The sequence below is a fragment of the Nelumbo lutea genome, chromosome 4 (genome assembly GCF_056320005.1).
Source record: "Nelumbo lutea isolate HS-2025 chromosome 4, American lotus-T2T, whole genome shotgun sequence".
Taxonomy (NCBI): Eukaryota; Viridiplantae; Streptophyta; class Magnoliopsida; order Proteales; family Nelumbonaceae; genus Nelumbo; species Nelumbo lutea.
Genome location: NC_142687.1, coordinates 85,300,496 through 85,320,352, shown reverse-complemented (window position 1 = coordinate 85,320,352; position 19,857 = coordinate 85,300,496). Strand labels below are relative to the sequence as shown.

The 19,857-nt window shown below is 38.2% G+C and overlaps 1 protein-coding gene across 5 annotated transcripts; it reads right to left on the bottom strand.

Annotated features, from left to right (window-relative positions):
- Positions 1–1,062: 1,062 nt before the first annotated feature.
- Positions 1,063–17,421, bottom strand: LOC148861472 (uncharacterized). Of its 5 annotated transcripts, XM_088984010.1 has the most exons (7): positions 17,232–17,421; positions 16,991–17,111; positions 16,814–16,879; positions 15,332–15,356; positions 2,155–2,235; positions 1,468–1,572; positions 1,063–1,377 (listed from the first exon to the last, which is right to left on the bottom strand). In XM_088984010.1, exons 3-7 carry the CDS (start codon positions 16,816–16,818, stop codon positions 1,261–1,263), a joined length of 333 nt encoding a protein of 110 aa, XP_088840136.1. In that variant the 5' UTR covers positions 16,819–16,879; positions 16,991–17,111; positions 17,232–17,421; the 3' UTR covers positions 1,063–1,260. The 5 variants fall into 5 exon arrangements, with proteins under 5 accessions (XP_088840136.1, XP_088840135.1, XP_088840138.1 ...); XM_088984009.1 differs by lacking the exon at positions 17,232–17,421 and having other exon boundaries at positions 16,991–17,131; XM_088984012.1 differs by lacking the exon at positions 17,232–17,421 and having other exon boundaries at positions 2,155–2,232; positions 16,991–17,131.
- Positions 17,422–19,857: the final 2,436 nt, after the last annotated feature.

The window sequence follows — 19,857 nt, the reverse complement described above, 5'->3', positions numbered from 1 at the left end:
CAAATCAGTCAGGTCAATAAGTAATAGAATTGTGGACTGTTGGTGAAGGCAGCGAAATCATATAGGCGCTCTCTCTCAAGTCTGAAGCCTAAACCATGCAGAGGTGTTACCGTTATTTACTACTGGCTGTGAGAATTAAAACCAGTCAAGAAGCTCTGTCAGAATTGAATGTTGTTCGATATCTCATATCTACTACAATTAAAAGACTAATAATCTTCCAGCTCCAGCCAACCAGTACTCTGAACGAAAGGCAGCATAATGAATTGCAGTTAAAGGTAAAAAAACAAGTTATTAAAGTGACCTTGTGTCACGCAGTCCAACACAAATTATAGTGGTTTAGTTTCTGATTCATTTACATGCTGAACCTGCACACTGGCTGGAACAAGTAATTAATGTTCTCTGATCTGACCCACTATTTCTCTCTGCAAAATGAGTTGAAAAAATAAAATGAAAATATAGGCTTCAACATGTTTATCGACCCATCATGTGATGTTTTCTAATTGCAACTGCAACATTGCAAGAAAATCAATACGTGGAGTGTTCTTATGCTTTTTAATCCTTGTGCATACATAGGGGAATAATAACCACACAATAGCATATCAGAGCTCCCCACTAGCAAATGAAGAATTAAATTACACTCATTTTTCCCTTGGTTTTAAGCATCTCTTTGGCTATAGATTTTATCTAGGCAGAGATCCGAGGATTCTTACACAAATAAATGGCAAACTACGCTTCTCTTGTCATATTAGTTGTCAATAAACCATCCAGGTAGCTAAGTGGTGTCACCATAATAAAAAAGAAAACAAATGAACATAGGACGTAGACTATTCTTTTCTAGATTTGATCAAAACGTGTGGACCACCAGCTAGATAAGCAAAGCTTTACATCAACCCTCACTAGTCAGAAGTCAGTGGTGGACAAATTCTAAGGGCTTATATTTCAACTTAGCAAAGGGAAAAGCATCAAGTCTCGGTGTAGCGGATACCATGAACGGAAGAGACCTTGCAGACGTCATGATCTTTCAACTTCCCTCAAAAAAAGGACAAGAAAAACAAATGAAGATGCCAAAAAATAGGTAACCAATTCTTACGTCTCAGCCAAGCTAATACAAGATGGGTCTTTGATGGCAAAATGAAAAATAAGTTTCTAAAGCGGACCTAACAATTACTGAGCTGGAAGGTACTTTTGAGTAGTCAATAACAACTCCAGTTCATTTCTGACCATATAGAAAAGTAAAAAACCAGTCTATCACAAAATACCTCACTTGGGATTCCTGAGAACTATGATCACCGAGTCTCCACGGAGAAACATCTTGCTGATGAATCGATCCTTGTTAACTGGCTGGGCCTTTTTCTTGCCTTTTCCTGTCTTGGGCACCTGCACCAAAAATACAGAATGCATACAATCAAAGTTGCAATCACAAGTGCAGATACAAAGAAAAAGGGAAAAAATCTTTTGCAAACAAACCTCGGTCCACATCTCCCTGACATTTTCAAGAACCATATTGCAATGCCGGTCAAAGGCTCTAACACGGCCAAGAAGCTTCTTGTTGTTCCGACAATTAATGAGTACCTAAAGAGATAGAAGAAGTCGTCAAGATACAATTGCTGCATAATCAAACATCCCGACAGGTCCACACAGATAAATCTTGCAAACAGATAAAGAAATTGTAGCCAAATAGGAGGCATCTCGATATAAGATGTGTATGATGTATTTCCCTAAATCTGTTGTGTATTTCACGTCCAGATGACAAGGAAGCCATCCAGCCATCCATATCTATCTAAGTAGCACCTAAAGGTGATAAAATGAAGGTAGTATAAGATGGCTTGTGAATTGCATAAAAGAGCACATAATGCACCTGTAATAAGGATTGATCTGGTGTAAACTGATTGTTCCAGAAGAGCCAAAGGGTACACTTGAAAGCAAATGGGTAAAAAGGTAGTAAGAAAAGTTCTTGAGGACACATTTTTACAAGGTTAAGTTGATGGTTCAACAAATACCCACCATTGATAGGTTCTGAATCCTGAACCCTAATCTTCTAAATAATATATTTATGTCACAATTTTAATATGTCAACCCTCACTGTCAGATGCTAGTTGAACCATTAGAAACAAGTAATTTTTTGGCCCCTAATAGAAATACAAAGACATTTACCTGAGTATTATTTTTCACACTCATCATCAGAACAGAAAGTGGACCTGTGTTAAATTCCTCTTCCTCGTTCTTGCCACCCTGCTGCACACAAGCAAATAGGAAGAAATGCTTCCAAATGTCATTGATAATCTAAACTGAACCTAATGAATTAACAGTTTCAATTTTTCAATAGCGGGTACAGTATATTTGGCCAACTTTCTTTCAGCACGGAGAGAATATGGAGGCAAATCAAGTCACCTATAAAAGAAAAGGTGACGGGATAATGCTCCGGTTGATTAATGAATGCAAGTACACATATAAGAACAATATTTTGGGTCAAGTAGGATTATTTCCCACAAAACCTTCCCTGTTTCTGCCAAGTGGAGGAATGATGGGATCATCTCGCCAAGCATCAAAAAGGGAAGTTACCATCACTTGGAAGCTACCAATAGAGATGTCAGACTTTTTAGTTGGAAATTTTGGACCTTTGCCTGATTAAAGATGAAGTTGCCAATAAGATGCACACTTAACCCACAGACACAGTAGAGAGCTTAACCATATATCAAGGAGTTTGAACCCATTACTCCTCATTGCAAGGAATGCCTTACCAACCAACTTGACTATGAATTGATTGGTAAGCTATGAGGTCAATAATTAAATTAACAATAATAACAAATGAACCAGTTTCATCTTTGACCTAACAATAACAGATACCATACCAGATGAGCTATTTAAATTTATATTTGTCTCAGATGCTATGAACATTAAGGGTTATAATAATTAGGTGGGCAGGAATCGGTTCATGATTTTAAAGCTACAAATAGAGATTTCAGACATTTGAGATGAGAAATATAAACTTTTGCCCAACTAAGGTAAAGTTACCAACAGAGAGCACACCGAACCCGCTGACACAATATAGAGTTTACCATAAATCGACATGTCTGTAACTAATGAATTTCTTTGTTGGGTTAAGCTTGGGTCTGTATTGTAATTAGTGGGGTTTTTGTGGACTTTTTGTCCACGCACAACTTGTTGCACACATCCTTTTAATTTAATTAATCATTTCTGTGGTGCTGATCAATAAATAAATAAATCGACATGTCTGAACCAACTTGACTACAAGTTGGTACTCTGAGGTAAATAATAAAAAATCTGTTAGGTCCGGCATAGAAGCAAGCCCAGACAAAGAGACCCAGGCCCATCACGCTCAAGCCCCAATCCAGAGCATTCCGCAGATCATGCGCACAACACCACCTCTGAGGTTCATTTACACGCGCCGTCCATGTCAGGATGCTTGATCAGGGTTTGTTAGAGGTTGTCCTCGTCGAGCATTATAAATATCTGTAATAAAAGCTGTATAAGGGGGATATGATAAAAACCCTATTAGCATCTTCTCTGCCTCTCTTCTCTTCCTTCTTCCCTCTCATCCATTTCAGGAGGGTGATCTCCCTTGAACCAGCTCCATTAGTATCGAGTTCCAAAGGTGATAGATCCATCAATTGGTATCAGAGCCTAGCCCTTGATGCCGACCACCAGGTCTACAGCGGCAGAAGAAAAGATTGATCGAATCAAAGGGGAAGTTCGGCAGACCACAAATGAGCTAAGGGACATTAAGGAGACACTCTCGGCATTGGTCGGACAGTTCGAACAGATGTCTGCAGCACCACCTACTGAAACCAAAGGGTCCAGCAGCAGCGGAAGCAGGCGTGGTAGAGTCTTCCCCATCAAGGCTGCTAAGATAGACTTTTCGCTCTACTCAGGTGATGACCTTGTTCCTTGGATATATCAGGCTGAACATTAATTCGAATTTCATGAGACCCCCGCTGATCAGAGAGTGCCTATTGTCGCCATTCACATGGACTGCAAAGCCATCATGTGGTATCAATGGTACCGTAAGACCCACCTGGTTAGATCTGACCGAAGCTTTACGCGTGAGGTTCAGTCCCTCTGGTTATGAGAACTTCAATGAGTCCCTCAAGGGTGAGATAAACGAGGACGGTGAGGGATACCAAAATGAATTTGAACGGTTGGCCACTCGTGTTCATGTCTGACTGGAGGCCGCTCTGGCGGGATGTTTTATAGGGGGATTAAGAGACGATACAAGGATCGAGGTAAATACCTTGCAACCAACCACCTTGATAGCAGTTTGCCTAGCAAAGCTTCAGGAAGAAAGTTTGGACTGACTCAAGAAGCTTGGAAAGCCCACTGGACCTCAGGCAGGCCCAATAGTAAAAAATCCTTATACCAAGACTGAACCGAACCTAGGTCCCCTTCTTCCAACACCGACCAAGAAACCTGGAGCATTGACCCTTACCGGAAATTGTCATTGATAGAGATGCAGGCCAGAAGGGAGAAGGGTCTTTGCTATAACTGTGACGAGAAATTCGTTCTGGGTCACAAGTCAAGGCCCAATATGTGTACCTCCTACAAGTAGAGGAGGAGAACAAATCTGAGCCCCCTACAGAAGACCCCAGGGTCCATCAGATGGAGGTGGTACCGGAAGTCAAATACTGTGTTATTCCCCCTTCACGCTCTAGCAGGATACCAAACCCCAAGAACCATGCGGGTCCATGGGCAGATCTTGGGGAGGAGAGTGGCCGTTTTGATTAATAGTGGGAGTTCTTTGAACTTCATAACTCTCAGACTAGCTCAACAACTTGGGCTAATGATTGAGAGGTGTAAGTCAATGTAGCTAATGATATCACTTGCGAAGGGAGGTGTAAGTCAACTGAGCTCAAGATTCAGGGGTATACCTTTAGGGTGGACCGTGAACCTACATCCCTTAGAGTTCACAGGAGCAGATGTGATTTTGGGCATACAATGGTTACAGTTATTGGGCCCAGTGGTATGTAATTGGGCCGAACTGACGACTTGGAAGTTATCCTAAAGGTCGTTCCTATATCCTAAAGGGGGTTAAAAACCAACCCATAACCGCAGACAACTTGGAAGTTATCCTCAAAAGCTGCCAACACAATGCTAACCCCTTATGAGCATGGGCTCAATGCCTATGGGCCCACCACCATTCCTTCCTCTGAAGATATAGGCCTTTTTCCGGATCAAGCCCAACAACTCCAGCTGTTACTCCAAGCCTACTCTAACATATTTCAAGAGCTCGCTACCATACTTGCCCTTCGAACCTATGATCACAAGATACCAATCCAACCTAGTGTTTTAAAAGCACAAGGCACACAGACCAATTTGCGCCTGAGGTGCAAGATGCAAGGCGATGCGTGTGCTTTTTAAGAAAGGCACAAAACTACAAAAAAAAAGCTAAAAAAATAAAAAAAAAAGTAAGAAATTAAAAGAATGCCAAATAATTTTAAAAATGCAAAAAATTCAAAAAAATATTAAACATAATGTTAATAAAAAATATAAACATAAAATTTAAAATAAATGTTTTAAAAAACCAATTATCTAAAATTAAAATATATAAGCATAACATGTAAAGCATATTCAAATGAAAATTTAAAAATAAAAGCAAACATATAAAGCAATTTCAAGCATGTAAAACCCACAATCTCTTTTTTACTTAATTGCATTGCTTCAAGTAGCTAATGTGATGTAAAACATATGGATTCTTGATTCTCCAAGTCGCCTCTATACCACACCCCTCGAGGCAAGCCCGAACAAGTCTATGTTAGGGTTTGAAATTCTTATTTCTCACATGAAAAATAATGATTTTATAACTTTAATTGCCTTTTAGGAAGATATTTTATTGGAATGAATGAATGAACAACATTAGCAAATAAGGGATTCTAGGAACTATAAAGTTATAAAATCATTATTTTTCATGTGAGGAATTAAAGTTATAAAATCATTATTTTTCATGTGAGAAGTATCTTCTTAAAAGGCAATTAAAGTTACAAAATCATTAATTTTCATGTGAGAAATAAGAATTTAAAACCCTAACATACACTTGTTTAGGCTTGCCTCGAGGGGAGTGGTCAGGGGTCCAGAGGCGGAGCCCCCGACCCAGTCGTTAATCTCAAAAAAAGGCAAAAAGCGCAAAACTTTAAAAAGGTGCACGCCTGGGCTGAGGCGCAAGGCGCACCAGGCATGCACCTTTTGAAAGGGATGCACCTAGGACTTGGGCGAGGTGCATACCCCAATGTGCACCTAGGCACGCCTTTTAAATCACTGATCCAACCCGGAGCCCTGCCTGCCAATGTCAGACCCTACCAATATGGTAAATCAATTGATAGTCAAAGGATTGATCCGGCCCAATAGTAGCCCATTTTTGTCACCTGTTATTTTGTTGAAGAAAGATGATAACTAGAGATTTTGTGTATATTACAAAGCACTGAACAATATCACAGAGAAGGATTGGTATCCAATACCATTGATTGAAGAACTATTTGATGAGTTGGGTAAAGCTAAGTATTTTTCCAAGTTGGATCTGCGATCAGGCTATCATCAAATCCGAGTACATCTAGAGGATGTTCACAAAATTGCATTCCAAACCTCAGATGGGCATTTCAAGTTCCTAGTAATGCCTTTTGGTTTGACCAATGCACCTTCCACATTCCAAAGGCTCATGAATGAGATCTTTAAGCCCTACCTACACCAAATTGTGCACGTTTTCTTTGATGGTATACTTGTTTATAGCCCAAGCTGGGCCACTCATTTGGAACACTTGTAGTGTACATTGGGCTTACTTCGCCTCCATCAATTGTTTGCTAAACCCTCAAAATGTTCCTTTGGACAGACCCAAATTAGCTACCTGGGGCACGTAATCTCTGATGGCAGGTGCACACCGATCCAAAAAAAAATAGCTTGCATGGTCACGTGGGCTGGGCCCACCTCTCCACAGGCCCTCAGAGAGTTGCTAGGTCTCACCAGTTATTATCATCAATTCATCAAAGGGTATGGGATCCTTACAGCATCCCTCACTTGATTGTTGAAGCACTCCTTCGAGTGAAATCATAAAGCCGAAGAGGCCTTCCAATTACTCAAGAAGGCAGTGACGACACCACCGGACCACACACATTAGCACTTCCATATTTCAACCTAGAATTTGTGGTGGAGGCTAACGCATCAGGTAAGGGAATAAGTGCGGTCCTAATGCAGAAAGGTCAGCTCCTAGCCTTCTTCAGTAAGGCCCTCTCTCCCCAATTTCAAGCCAAGTCAACTTATGAGAAGGAGATCATGGCAATCACTCTAGCAGTTTAGAATGGAGAGCAAATCTCCTGGCCAAAGGTTTATTTTTAGGACGGACCATCTTAGCATCAAACATCTACTGGAGCAGCTAGGGATGGCAATTTTCCCCATCCCCGACGGGGACCCGACTTCCTCGACCCCATCAGGTCGGGGATGGGGATTGTTTTGGCAAGGCGGGGACGAGGACGGGGATGGGGATTGAGGTCCCCGTCCAACCCCTGATTATATATATATATATATATATATATATCAAAACATTTTTAAAAAATTATTTATAATTTAAAATTTTTATTTATAATAAGTAAATTTATTTTTCAAATAAATATTGTTATCTAAAAAAATTTGGGGATTCAAGTCCCCACGGGGAACCCATCCCCATCGAGGATCGGGGATGGAGAACAAATTTCATCCCTAACGGGGATCGGGGATGGGGAATATGATCCCCGCCCCATTGCCATTCCTAGGAGCAGCGAGTCTTGGGCCCTAACCAACAAAAGTGGGCCTATAAGTTATTAGGACTTAGGGTTCGATTTTGACATTGAATATGAACTTGGTGGACCAACTAAGACAAGAGGCCCATGACAACCCTCACCCGACACAAATACAGGCCCAAACCCTCGAAGATCCCCCACTTACTTCAGGGTATGCCATGAAAAATGGTACTCTCTTTTACAAAGACCGAATGGTAGGGCTGTTCATAAGAAGGCCCAACCCAACCAAACTGACCAACCCGGACCGACCCAACCCGAGTCGGTCGAGTTATCAGCATCGGTCGGTTTCGGGTTGTAAAACATCATAAATTGATGGTTCGGGCCAGTTTCGGTTTTCTTGTGTGAAAACCTAAACCAACCCAAACCGAACCAACTTAGCTAAAGAAGCAAGTTATTGTATACTTTGTTTAGTTGTTCATAATCCTTTGTGCAATGCATACAAGTTGATATAATGTTTGAAATTCATGATTTCAGTTTTCGTGGTGAAACTAATCTCTAATCCCAGATGCTTATCAATTTGTCTTCTTTTTGCCGTCTTCACTTCTAGCGAGAATAAATTCTCAAACTGACAACCCAAACTTGCACCACACAGGCACATGGGGGGCATGGTTGAACTTAGAGCTGAAACCGACCCAACCCGACTCAAACCGACCAGGTTGGTTTTTCTTAACACTGGGTTGGTTTCGGTTTCAAGTTCAGGTAACCCGACCAGGTCGGGTCGGTTGAAAAAACCTCAATAAACCGACCCAACCCAACCCGTGAACAGCCCTACCGAATGGTAGTATCTAATAGGTCCAAGCATCATCAGAAATTGCTATGGCTATTTCATGACTCGGCCCAAGGGGATCATTCAAGAGCTCTCCGCACCTATAAATGCCTAGCAACCCATTATCATTGGAAGGGCATGAAATGCATGGTACATGAGTATGTCGCAAGATGTGCACCTTTCCAACAACAAAAATATAACATGCAAACACCAATTGGGTTGTTGCAGCCTCTACCCATATCGGAGAAAGTCTGGGAAGAAGTTATCATGGATTTTATAACCAGGCTTCCCACATCCCAAGGGAAGTCAATAGCGTTGGTGGTGGTAGACCGGTTAAGTAAGCATGCAAGTTTTATTGCACTCTCCTGACCCTACTTGGCAACCATCGTGGTCCATGCTTACATACAGGAAATGACTAATCTCCACAGAACCCCCCACTCCATTTTGACTAACCGAGACCCCCTCTTCATGAGTACCTTTTGGCAGGCCTACTTCATAGCCCAAGGGGTTCAAATGCTACACTCAACCAGTTATCACCCCCAAACGGATGGACAATCTATAGTAGTCAACCAATGCTTGGAAACATATCTAAGGTGCTTTGTGGGAGATAAACCGAAGCAGTGGGCCCATTGGTTATCATGGGCCGAGTATTGGTATAATACCACATTCCAAAACTCAGCTGGAACTACCCCTTTTTAAGGTGCTTTATGGGTGTGACCCCATCCATCTTACCTTATGAAACAGGTGCATCGCCGGTAGCCGAAGTTGAAGTTCAGCTAACGGTGAGGGATAGCATACTCAAGATTCTCAAATTCCATCTACAACTGGCTCAACAACGCACGAAGCTACCTTATGATAGAAAGCACCAAGAGTTAGAATTCTTTATTGGGGATTGGGATTATTTGAGGCTCCAACCATAAAGACAAGCATCTCTGGCCCAAAGGACATCATAGAAGTAATCTCACATTACTTCGGCCCATTTCAGGTGGTTGAACGAATTGGGGTTATCACCTATCGTCTCAACCTTACTACAAAATGCAAATTGCACCCCGTCTTCCATGTTAGCCTTTTGAAGCCTTGTTTGGCTTCCACCGATGTTGCCAACCCCATTCTCCCTCAGTTCACTAAGGTAGCAGAGGTGATGTTTGAACCCCAGTGGATTAAGGATCTCTGTTGGGTAAAAAGTGGTGGCAAGACGAATAAACAAGCTCTAGTTATATGGCATGGCCTGCCTCCAAAGGATGCCACTTGGGAAGACTATGACCAATTCCAAATGAAGTTTCCCACCATTACCTTGAGGACAAGGTCATTCTTGATGGGGAAGGGAATGTTAGATCTGACATATAAGCAAGCCCAGCCAAAGAGACCCAAGCCCATCACATTCAAGCCCCAATCCAGAGCATTCCGCGGATCATGTGCACAACACCACCTCTGAGATTCGTTTACACGTGCCATCCACATCAAGAGGCTTGGTCAGAGTTTGTTAGAGATCGTTGTCCTCTCGACGGGCGTTATAAATATTTGTAATAAGTTGCGTAAGGGGATATGATAAAAACCCTATTAGCATCTTCTCTGCCTCTCTTCTCTTCCTTCTTCCCTCTCATCCATTTCAGGAGGGTGAGCTCCCTCGAACCAGCTCCATTAGTATCGAGTTCCAAAGGTGATAGGTCCATCAAAGCCACACCAAATGAATCAATTTCATCCACAACCTAAAAATAATGTCTTCCGTTAAACCATCTAGTTGGGCTATTTAAGTTTATCCTTGTCACAGATGCTATGCAATTTTGTGTAATAATAATTGGGGCAAGTTGGAATCAGTCCATAATTTTGAATCTACCAATAGAGGTCTCATACTTTTAAGTTGGAAATTATAGACCTTTATCCGCCTAACAAAGTTACGAATAGGGTGCATATTGGACCCACCAAAACAATGTAAAGAGTTATGGATGCTACAAACAATGTTTATTATAACCCTCAATGTTTGTTTGGAGGCTCACCTCGCTCAATCGCCCATTGGGCTAGAATTGGGGTATAATTAGGAAGCTACCACCTATTTATTATGACCCTCAGTGTTTGTTTGTAGCATCCATAAAGAAATATAAACTTAAATAGTCTAGGTGGCTGAATTAACAAAAGATATGTTACCGATAGGTCAAAGATAAAATTGATTCATCTTTGAAATGTTACGACTTTTGATTTGGAGATCAAGGCAAAGTTACCAATAGGATGCACATTGGACCCAACATCACAATGTAGACAGCTTAACCATATATACACAAGTTTGAACCAGTGCCTCCTCATTGCAAGGTAAGCCTTATGTGACCAACTTGACTACGAATAGATTGGTATTCTATGAGGTAAATAATAAAAAATCACAACAGATGAGTCAATTTCATTCTCAGCCTAACAATAACAAGTCTTTTGCTAAATGACCCAGTTGGGATATTTAAGTTTATCCTTATCACAGTTCACAGATTCCATGAGCATTGAGGGTTACAGTAATTAGATGGGGTAGAATAAGCCCATAACTTTGAAGCCATCGACAGAGGTGTGAAATTTTTAAGTTGGAAATCATGGACCTTTGCCCGACTAAGGTGAAGTTATCAAGAGGGTACATATCACTGACAAAATGTAGAGAGCTTAACCATATGCAATAGTGTGAACCTGTGCCTCCTCATTGCAACAGATGTCTTATGGCCAACTTGACTACAAGTACATTTGTACTATATGAGGTAAATATTAGAAAATCAGAATACATGAATTAGTTTATCTTTCACCTGATACTAGCATATCTTCTAGTTAAGCTAAGTAGAAGATATGGACCATATGGCCTATTTAAGATCATCTTTGCCACAAATGCTATGAGCATCAAAGATTATAATAATTAGGTGGGTTAGAATCAGCCTATTCCTCTAGCATTACTGATAGAGATTCCAAACTTTTTAGTTGGAAATTATGGACTTTTGCTTGATTAAGATGAAGTTACCCATAGTGCACACACCATACCCAATGATACAATATAGAGAACTTCTACAATATACCTACAAATTTGAACTCATGCCCCCTCATTCCAAAGAATGACTTACGAGACCAAAAGCCCCTAAAAACAGAGAAAAAACCTACAGACATACCAAAGCACCTTAAGAAATAAACCCATATCCAAATGCAAGTCTACAAGACCTTCAAATTCAAAGTGGATCCAATAAAACAAAGAGCCCAATCATGCACCAAGTTGGAGTGGAGGTATTTAGGTAAAGAAAACATTCCAACAGGGTAAAATGAATCCCAAGTCTTACTCACTTTTGAAATTTGGACAACTTTCCTCTAAATATTTAGGAAGTTGTTTTTCATGTTTACCTTAATTATAAGAAAAATGAAACAACTTCAGGAATTTAATTTCCTTGTCAAACAAAATGTCAGGACTCAGGACTGTAAAATCCTAAAAAATTATTTTCTCTTCATTTTTTTTTGTTTCAATCAGTAACAGTTGTTTTTTTTTTTTGAGCTTTTTATTAATTTTAGGGTTCCTTGTTACATTCTCATATTGCTATGAGGGATGAGTACTATTTGTTAGCTATCTCACTACAAGATTGGAATCCACTTCAACCACTGTGTTTCTGATATTTAGTGTTTCATTCGGTCTCAGTCCATATAAATTTGCTAAAACTTCAGCCCTGTTGATTCCCTAGACCTATAGGGTCTAAGTGGATGGCTGTGATGATGCCATTATGGTCCTTGAATACTCACTCTCATGCTTGCGCATATGTCAACATTCAATTTCACTTGGTTACATGGCATGATCTTACAATAACATATCTTCTACTGACTCAACCATTGTCAGGTGCCTCATGCACTAGGCTGCCCTTTTTTATTCTATCAACCATCTAGGCTATTTAACTTTATCTTCATCATGGATGCTATGAACTTTGTGGGTTATAATAATTAGACGAGTTGGAATCAGCCCATCACTCTGAAGTTACTTATAGAGATGTCTAACTTTTTAGCTGGAAACTATGGACCTCTGTGTGATCAAGAGGAAGCTACCAATATGGCACACTGGATTCATTGACACAGTGTAGAGAGCTTAACCATATATCCACAAGTTTGAACCCATGCCTCATTTTAAGGAATTCCTTACAACCAACTTAACTATGAGTAAATTGGTATTTTATGAGGTCAACAAAAAATCACAACAAATAAATCATTTTCATCTTTAACCGAACAATAACATATCCTCTTTTAAATTCACCAGTTGGGCTATTTAAGTTTATATTTGTCTTGAATCCCATGGACATTAAGGGTTATAATAATTAGATTCATAAAAAAACAAGGTTATAATTAGGTGGGCTGGAATCAGCCCATTACTTTAAACTACCAATGGAGATGTTAGACTTGTGAATTAGAAATTGTGAACCTTTGCCTGATTAAAGCAAAGTTAGCAATAGAGTGCACACCGAACCCATTGGCACAATGTAAAAAGCTTAACCATATATCCAGAAGTTTGAAATGGTGCCTCCTCATTACAAAGGATGCCTTACAGCCAAATTGACTGAGTATATTGGTAGTCAATGAGGTAAATAGTAAAAAATTCATAATAGATGAATACATTTCATCCATGACCTAATAATAACATATCGCTGGGATATTTAAGTTTATGTTTGTCATGGATGCTATGAAATTTGAGGGTTATAATAATTATAGGGCTGGAATTAGCTCATAACTCTGAAGCTACCAATATAGGTGTTGGACTTTTAAGTTGGAACCTGCCTAAGGTGAAGCTACCAATAGATGAGACTCATGAAGGTGGAGAAATGCCCTAATGCAAGAGGATGCAAGATCAGGTGAAGAGGATGGAGCAATGGATACAGAGGAGGAAGAAGTAGCCATAGATGAGACTCATGAAGTAGAGAAATCTGCGGAAATGGAAAGGGTGCTGAACACAGGGGTGGATGAAGGTCAGTAAATTGTTGGGTTTATTTAGGGAGATGGAAAAGACTAGATTCCAGACGAAAGATAAGATTAAGGGGACGGCTGATTTTGGTCCAGGGACAACTAAGGAAATTGGAAGTTTAATGATAGTTGGAGAAATAAAGGAGGGGAAGTGTAGAGAAGAATTGAGTGCTAATCAATTGTTTGAGAAGAATGACATATTTGAGTTATAACCTTTATTTCCAAGCTGCTCCCAAGCAGCAAGATAATAAATTTAAAAATATGGTGACATTTAAATACTCTTTAAAGAAAAAAATTCCCCAGTTTTTCCATTCCCAGGAAGCACAAAGCTATGTTTTTTTTCCTGAGAACAGAAAAAAAAAAACAAAAGAATAACATTTTTCTCAATCATTACCAAATTCTGTCTAAACTTCTAGAATATTATGATAAGAAAATATTTTCTAGAGTAAATTTAAACAAAATAAATGGAGCTTAAATGATGTGAGGAATCTGAGTTGTCAAATTATAAGCCTGAATCCACCAAAAAGTGCATTTTGGGAGCAAGGGTTTGGAGATGAAATTTGGCCAATTTATAGAAGGCGCTAAGAGGATCTTGCGGAGACTTTTTGGCCTCCAACCATCTTGCCAAGCTGAATCTTCTTGAGTTCTTCAAACTTCTTTGAACAAGCTTGACTAGTAAATTCACTCTCAGTTGTAAAAGCCACCACATAATTCCACCCACCTGACTTATTTACAATATGGTAGTCTCACCAATGATGAAATAGGCATGTTCAAGGTTCCTTAAATCTGTCATGCCACCGCGCCAATCTTTTTTCTAATCAGTCACCATGTAGAAGATGTCAATCTCTTAGCTCCAATAGGAATACCAAGACAGGTGAACATAATCCAGTAATCCATAGCCATAGCACATTCTTCTGATAGCCAAAACCAGTGTCCTCAACTCTCATCACACTTGTTCAAATCTGCCTTAAATCCTTTCCTGTTTTTTCCTGTCCTATTATAAAATCTACAGACTCTAGCAGGCAATCCTATTACAAGTAATCCCTGTTTTACTCCATAATACTCATTTATCATATACGATATACAACTTAAACCCTAGTTTTACCCCACTATAAGTTGATCAATTAGCTAAAACCATTTGCTTTACTAATCTCAGTCCGAGATATATGTTATTGAACATATACTACTAAATAAATGTTATTTAACATATGGTATATCATGAGTTTTGTATCTTCTCACTTGATCTTTATAAGTTGATCAAAACACAAAAGGCCCATAGAAACTTCAAAGTTCAAAGTTCTCTTCAACATTTAAGCTCAGTTTGGAAGGAGTACAAACATAAATATGTAGAGTGCAAGTTCTTGTATTTTGCATTATTTTATATGTATTTGTACCGTACATATTTGTATTTGTAGTCTTTCCAAACCGAGGTTTAAGAAAAAAATGTTTCATAAAATGACAAGTTTTAGTACATTAGCTGTAAAGATGCTTGTAATGACTGTAAATAAGTTGATAAAATAAGAAATAAAACCATTTGTAATCAGGTAAAAAAGACCATATGTTAATGTTCATGTATGGTTATAATTAAGTCAGTTCAAACACTTGACAGATCCATTCATTATCAACAGTTTCATTCATGTATGGCTTAAGATTTTCCTTCTGAGAAGGAGAAAAAGGGGAAAAAGAAAACCAAAAAGAAAAAACACAAGAAGCAAAAAATAACATCTTAAATATCAAGACAGTTGCAATAAATACCCAAACAGTTCACAAGATGTAACCTTATTAAGTTATTATCAGAAACTATTAAAATTACTGAAATTGTAAAATAACTTACGTTTGTATCCTCATCCATGGGCCGGCTGCAAAAAAAGGATAATGAATAGATTAATAAATTCAGCCATGAACAGTATAACAAAATAGCTAATATGCTATAAAATAAACATTTTGTATACATGCATGGACATAAAAATGATGCTTTTTAATGGAATAGAATGCCTTATAATACTTTTTTTTATTATGAGATTTTGTTTACGAATTGCAATGGCTAACTGAACTCATATGATTGTACAATCCCCATTGTACAGATCCTTAGTGTACATGAGTTTTACACTTTTTGTATCTTCTCATCTCCATCAGCGGAAGTATTTCTTTACCTGTTAAAAAATGATTAAGTGTACATAACACAGGAAATGGTACTGTTGCATCAACTTCAGGGGGTTAAACCATGGCTACACTTGCTTAGCATAACTAATACACATTAGACACAAAGTATGGCTTCTGCAAAGCACCTTCAGGGGAATCATTTATTTGCATGCAAGGCCCCTTATATTTGTGTACCAAGAGTAGTTTTGTAGAATTATCAATTACCAGAGAGAGAGAGAGATGGAAGTTTTACAGTTTCCCTTAAAAAGCACATGTACAAGGTTGAACAAAAACTAAAAACTTGTGGAGATTTAAACTGCTCTGACCCATGCATTTGATGAGTTTACCATATGGAAACTGATTAAATGATTCTATATGTAAACCAAGATGAGCTAATAATTGAATTGAACTTATTAAACTTCCCAATTATCACATCTTTCAAGGTATCACTTAGGTGGTGCCTAGGTGCTAAGACACGGGCAGTGCCCTATGCCTCACTTTGGCGCTTCTATAAGGGGCCTTGCGATGTCTTAGCTAGGTATGTGACACTACACCATATGGAATAATGAAAATAAGAGGAAAGTAAGGGATTTGTAAAAAGATCAATTTTAAATTAAGACAACCATAATATAGGCTTAAGGCAAAGCATAAGATCAATGAGAAAGTAATGTATTCGCCACCGTAAAGATTCAACAAGTAATGTTCATCATGGTATTCTTAATAGGCCTCTTCCCCTAACTTTTTGTCCTATCAATTTCTACAAGAAAGACAGAGCATAAAATGGCTCTATGGAAGAACAGGGACTATGCCCCTTTCTTATGTACTTTCATAATGGCATCTTTATGTCTCTCTAGCCATCAACAGAATATAGGCTTTGGGAATGTAATCTGCGTTACTGTTGTTAATCGATATATTTTTCTTTTGTGATAGTTCAATGAAAATTGCGAATCAATATTTCTCTGTAGATCAATACTAATCCGGCTACTGTCTTTCATACGTGCAGTTGTAGATGAATATTTCTCTGCGAATGTAATCTGGGTTACTGTTAAGAGTTTCTCCGAGAAACAGTATCAAGTTCTGCTACAACAATTCTACCAAATCATTAGGATGATGAAATACTAACAAAAGTAACATTAAACAAACAGGCAAGCAAGAAAGAAAGTCCCGGAGATACCTCATCTTGAATCAAACTAAGAAAAAGCGTCCAACTGAGAGTTCCCTGAAATTTTCTATAGATCCTCTGAAAGATGGTAGAAAAAAGGAGGGAATGAAAAAGGACTATACGCAAATTAGGGTTTCCTGCAGGTAAAATCGCCCAAAAAAGAAAACAAAAAGGGATGTAAGATCTTACCACTGAAGAGTTCACTAGTCAGGGGTTTAGGGTTTTAGCTTTTAGGTCTTCTCAGTTCTCCCTCGCGGTTCTGCTGAAGAGTGAAGACAGGAAATTAAAGAAAAGCCCGCCGACTGACTAGCTACATAGAGCGATTGTATATGGTCAGTGTTTTCTTTAGTTACTAGAGCTTATCTAACCAATGGTTAAAGTATTTACCGAAAGCATTAAATAATAATGATAAATAAATTTACTAAACTACCCTAAACCGGGAATATATCGGACTTGTCGGGCGTGTGAACCAAATTGAACTAAAGTGCCGAAAGACCACAAGAATTCTGTCCACGCCTATTCACGATACATTATCCCTCATGAATTAGAAACATCTCCCCGGCATGATATTATGCAGAGAATGAGATATTCTTCATGCGTGTCTTGATAAATGTGGGCAGAGTTCTGGTGGACTGGAGATCTGGACTTAAGAAGGAGATAGATGTTACATGAAAACAATTAATCTGATGACTGATGAGTTGTGTGTATTGTTTGACGTGTGTCAATATTCTTTTCTTTCACCTTTGGATGATCTTAAATCGGATTAAACAATGCAAAATGCACCCAATAGGCTGTTAAGTCATCAACATTTTCATTGTAGGGAACAAAAAACGAAAACTCTTACCCGAGTTCAGATGTGCTACACCACATTGCTAGCCACATTCATCTTGGTGAAATAAAGTACAGTTCAATTTGGTTCCCAACGTGTATTATATGGGGAACATCTCTAGTACTTTTATAACATCCATATACCCAATGTGTAGATAGATGAACGTGGCCAGCAATGAATTGTGATTCCGGACTCCCCTAACCTTAACTTGTAACACCTCTCTTCTTTTATCTATGTGGTGCTTTGCTTATGCTTTAAGTAGTGTTCAGCAATTCTCTATGCATGATACTTTAGGCTTTAAAAAACTCGGAAGACAAAAAATCCGATTTTTTTCTGTTTAGCAACAAAAAGTGGTGAGACTTGAAGAAGAGTGTGAAAAAACTATTTAAGACCAAAAAAGCATTTTTTTAAATGAAGTTTTCCTGTCTTTTCATATAATAAATAGTCTCTAAATACATTTTTAAAAGTTTCGTAGATTGTGCCAATTACGAAATGGTCATTGTCTTTAAAACCATATCTCATAAAATTTAATATGTCATTTGGCCATGTAAACTACTAGAAGATCTTTATAAAAAAAAACACTTTGCCAAATGGTACCTTAGTTTTATATTCACCAATAACATCACGACAATCATGAAATTTACTTGGATAAGTTAAACAGTTTACTATTTGTATCCAGGTGACAAATTTGTCCATTGGTGTTTTGGCATTTTTCACTTCAAAGTGGAAAGCCCACACTCCCCCCTCCCCCCAAATTTATTAAACAAAGAACCCACTCTAAAATTTTATTAACAATTATTAATAGATAAGGGAGCCATAAAGTAGATGTTTTCGAGGTTCGATTATGATATAGACATTGAAAAAACTCACAACCAGTCAACCGGTATTATAAAAGTTGTAACCAAGCAGGTGGTACTCATATGATTACAAAAAAAAAAAAACTTAAAAATAAGGTGGTATTCCTCAAAATTCATTGGGGTTGTATTGGTGAAAATCTGAAAAAAGGAATCTCTAGAACTCAGCAGTTGATCATCTACGAAATTTGTGCCCTTCAGGATTTTGATACACCTAATGGTGTCGTGATAGCTGAAATGGTCATTACATGTCAATGGTCAATGAACCTAACATGCACCTTTCTCCACTCCTTTAGGCTCAATTTGGAAGGAGTATAAATACAAATATGTACAGTGCAAATTAAAACCTGTATTGTGCATCATTTTGTATATATTTATATTCTTTCCCAAATAAGCCTTAATTCCATCTTTCCTAAATTCTAATATCCTACGTTACACCTAAGTTCCAATCCCCAATTCCTCTACCTGAAACAATGCTCGTGTATAAGGTCATGTTTGGTTCATTACTCTGGGTTTCACTCATTTAATTATTGCTCATTCTAGGCAAGAATGAATAACATTAGTGTTTGGTTACAAAATTCTTGCCATAGGCCACATTTTTCTCAAAATGAAAAATCGGCCCCATAGCACAAAAATTGAAATCATACCCCATCTTGTTCATTTTCATTTATTGAGAAAACTCTCTCCCTATAAAACTGTTGCCATAGATGTTTACTTTTGTTAAAGCACTTTTACAAAAATACTTTTATGAAAGCACTTTTGTAAAAATACTTTTACATAAAAGCACATTTACATAAGTACTTTTACATGAAAGTACTTTAATAAAAACACTATGCAAAGTACTTTTGTACTTTTATGAAAGCACTTTAATAAAAACACTTTTACAAAAGCATTTTTTATAAAAGTACTTTACCAAAGCACTTTTACAAAAGTACTTTTACAAAATCACTTTTATACGAGCACTTTTACGGAAATACTTTTATAAAAGCACTTTTACGTAAACACTTTTATGAAAGCACTTTTACAAAACATCTATGCCAAATTGCCAACTGGTAAACATTGACTATTGGAGACCTAGGCTAGCGGTTTACGAAGACTGGCACAATTTTTTTTTTTTTTGAATAATGAAAATGAGCAACATAAGACAATTGTCAGTCTAAAAATAATTCATTTTTAGGGAAAAAAAGTGTTTGGTTCATGGCAATATTTTATCATTTTGCCTATTTTTACCCATTATTGTCCATTTTAGAATTTTATCTTAGGTAAGGATGAGAAAGAATAAGAATTGAACCAAACAGGGCCTTAATTTGTGTACAAACCAAGGCCTTGAGTCATGATGTCAACCAATTGCTTAGCAATCAAGGTTCAAAATA

Excerpts from the sequence above, each read along its gene's own strand:
- LOC148861472 (XM_088984010.1), bottom strand. Across the intron at positions 1,573-2,154 it reads GTGTGAAAAATAATACTCAG|GTACTCATTAATTGTCGGAA; the intron begins GTAAATGTCTTT and ends CTATCTCTTTAG. Across the intron at positions 1,378-1,467 it reads TCAGGGAGATGTGGACCGAG|GTGCCCAAGACAGGAAAAGG; the intron begins GTTTGTTTGCAA and ends TTTTTGGTGCAG.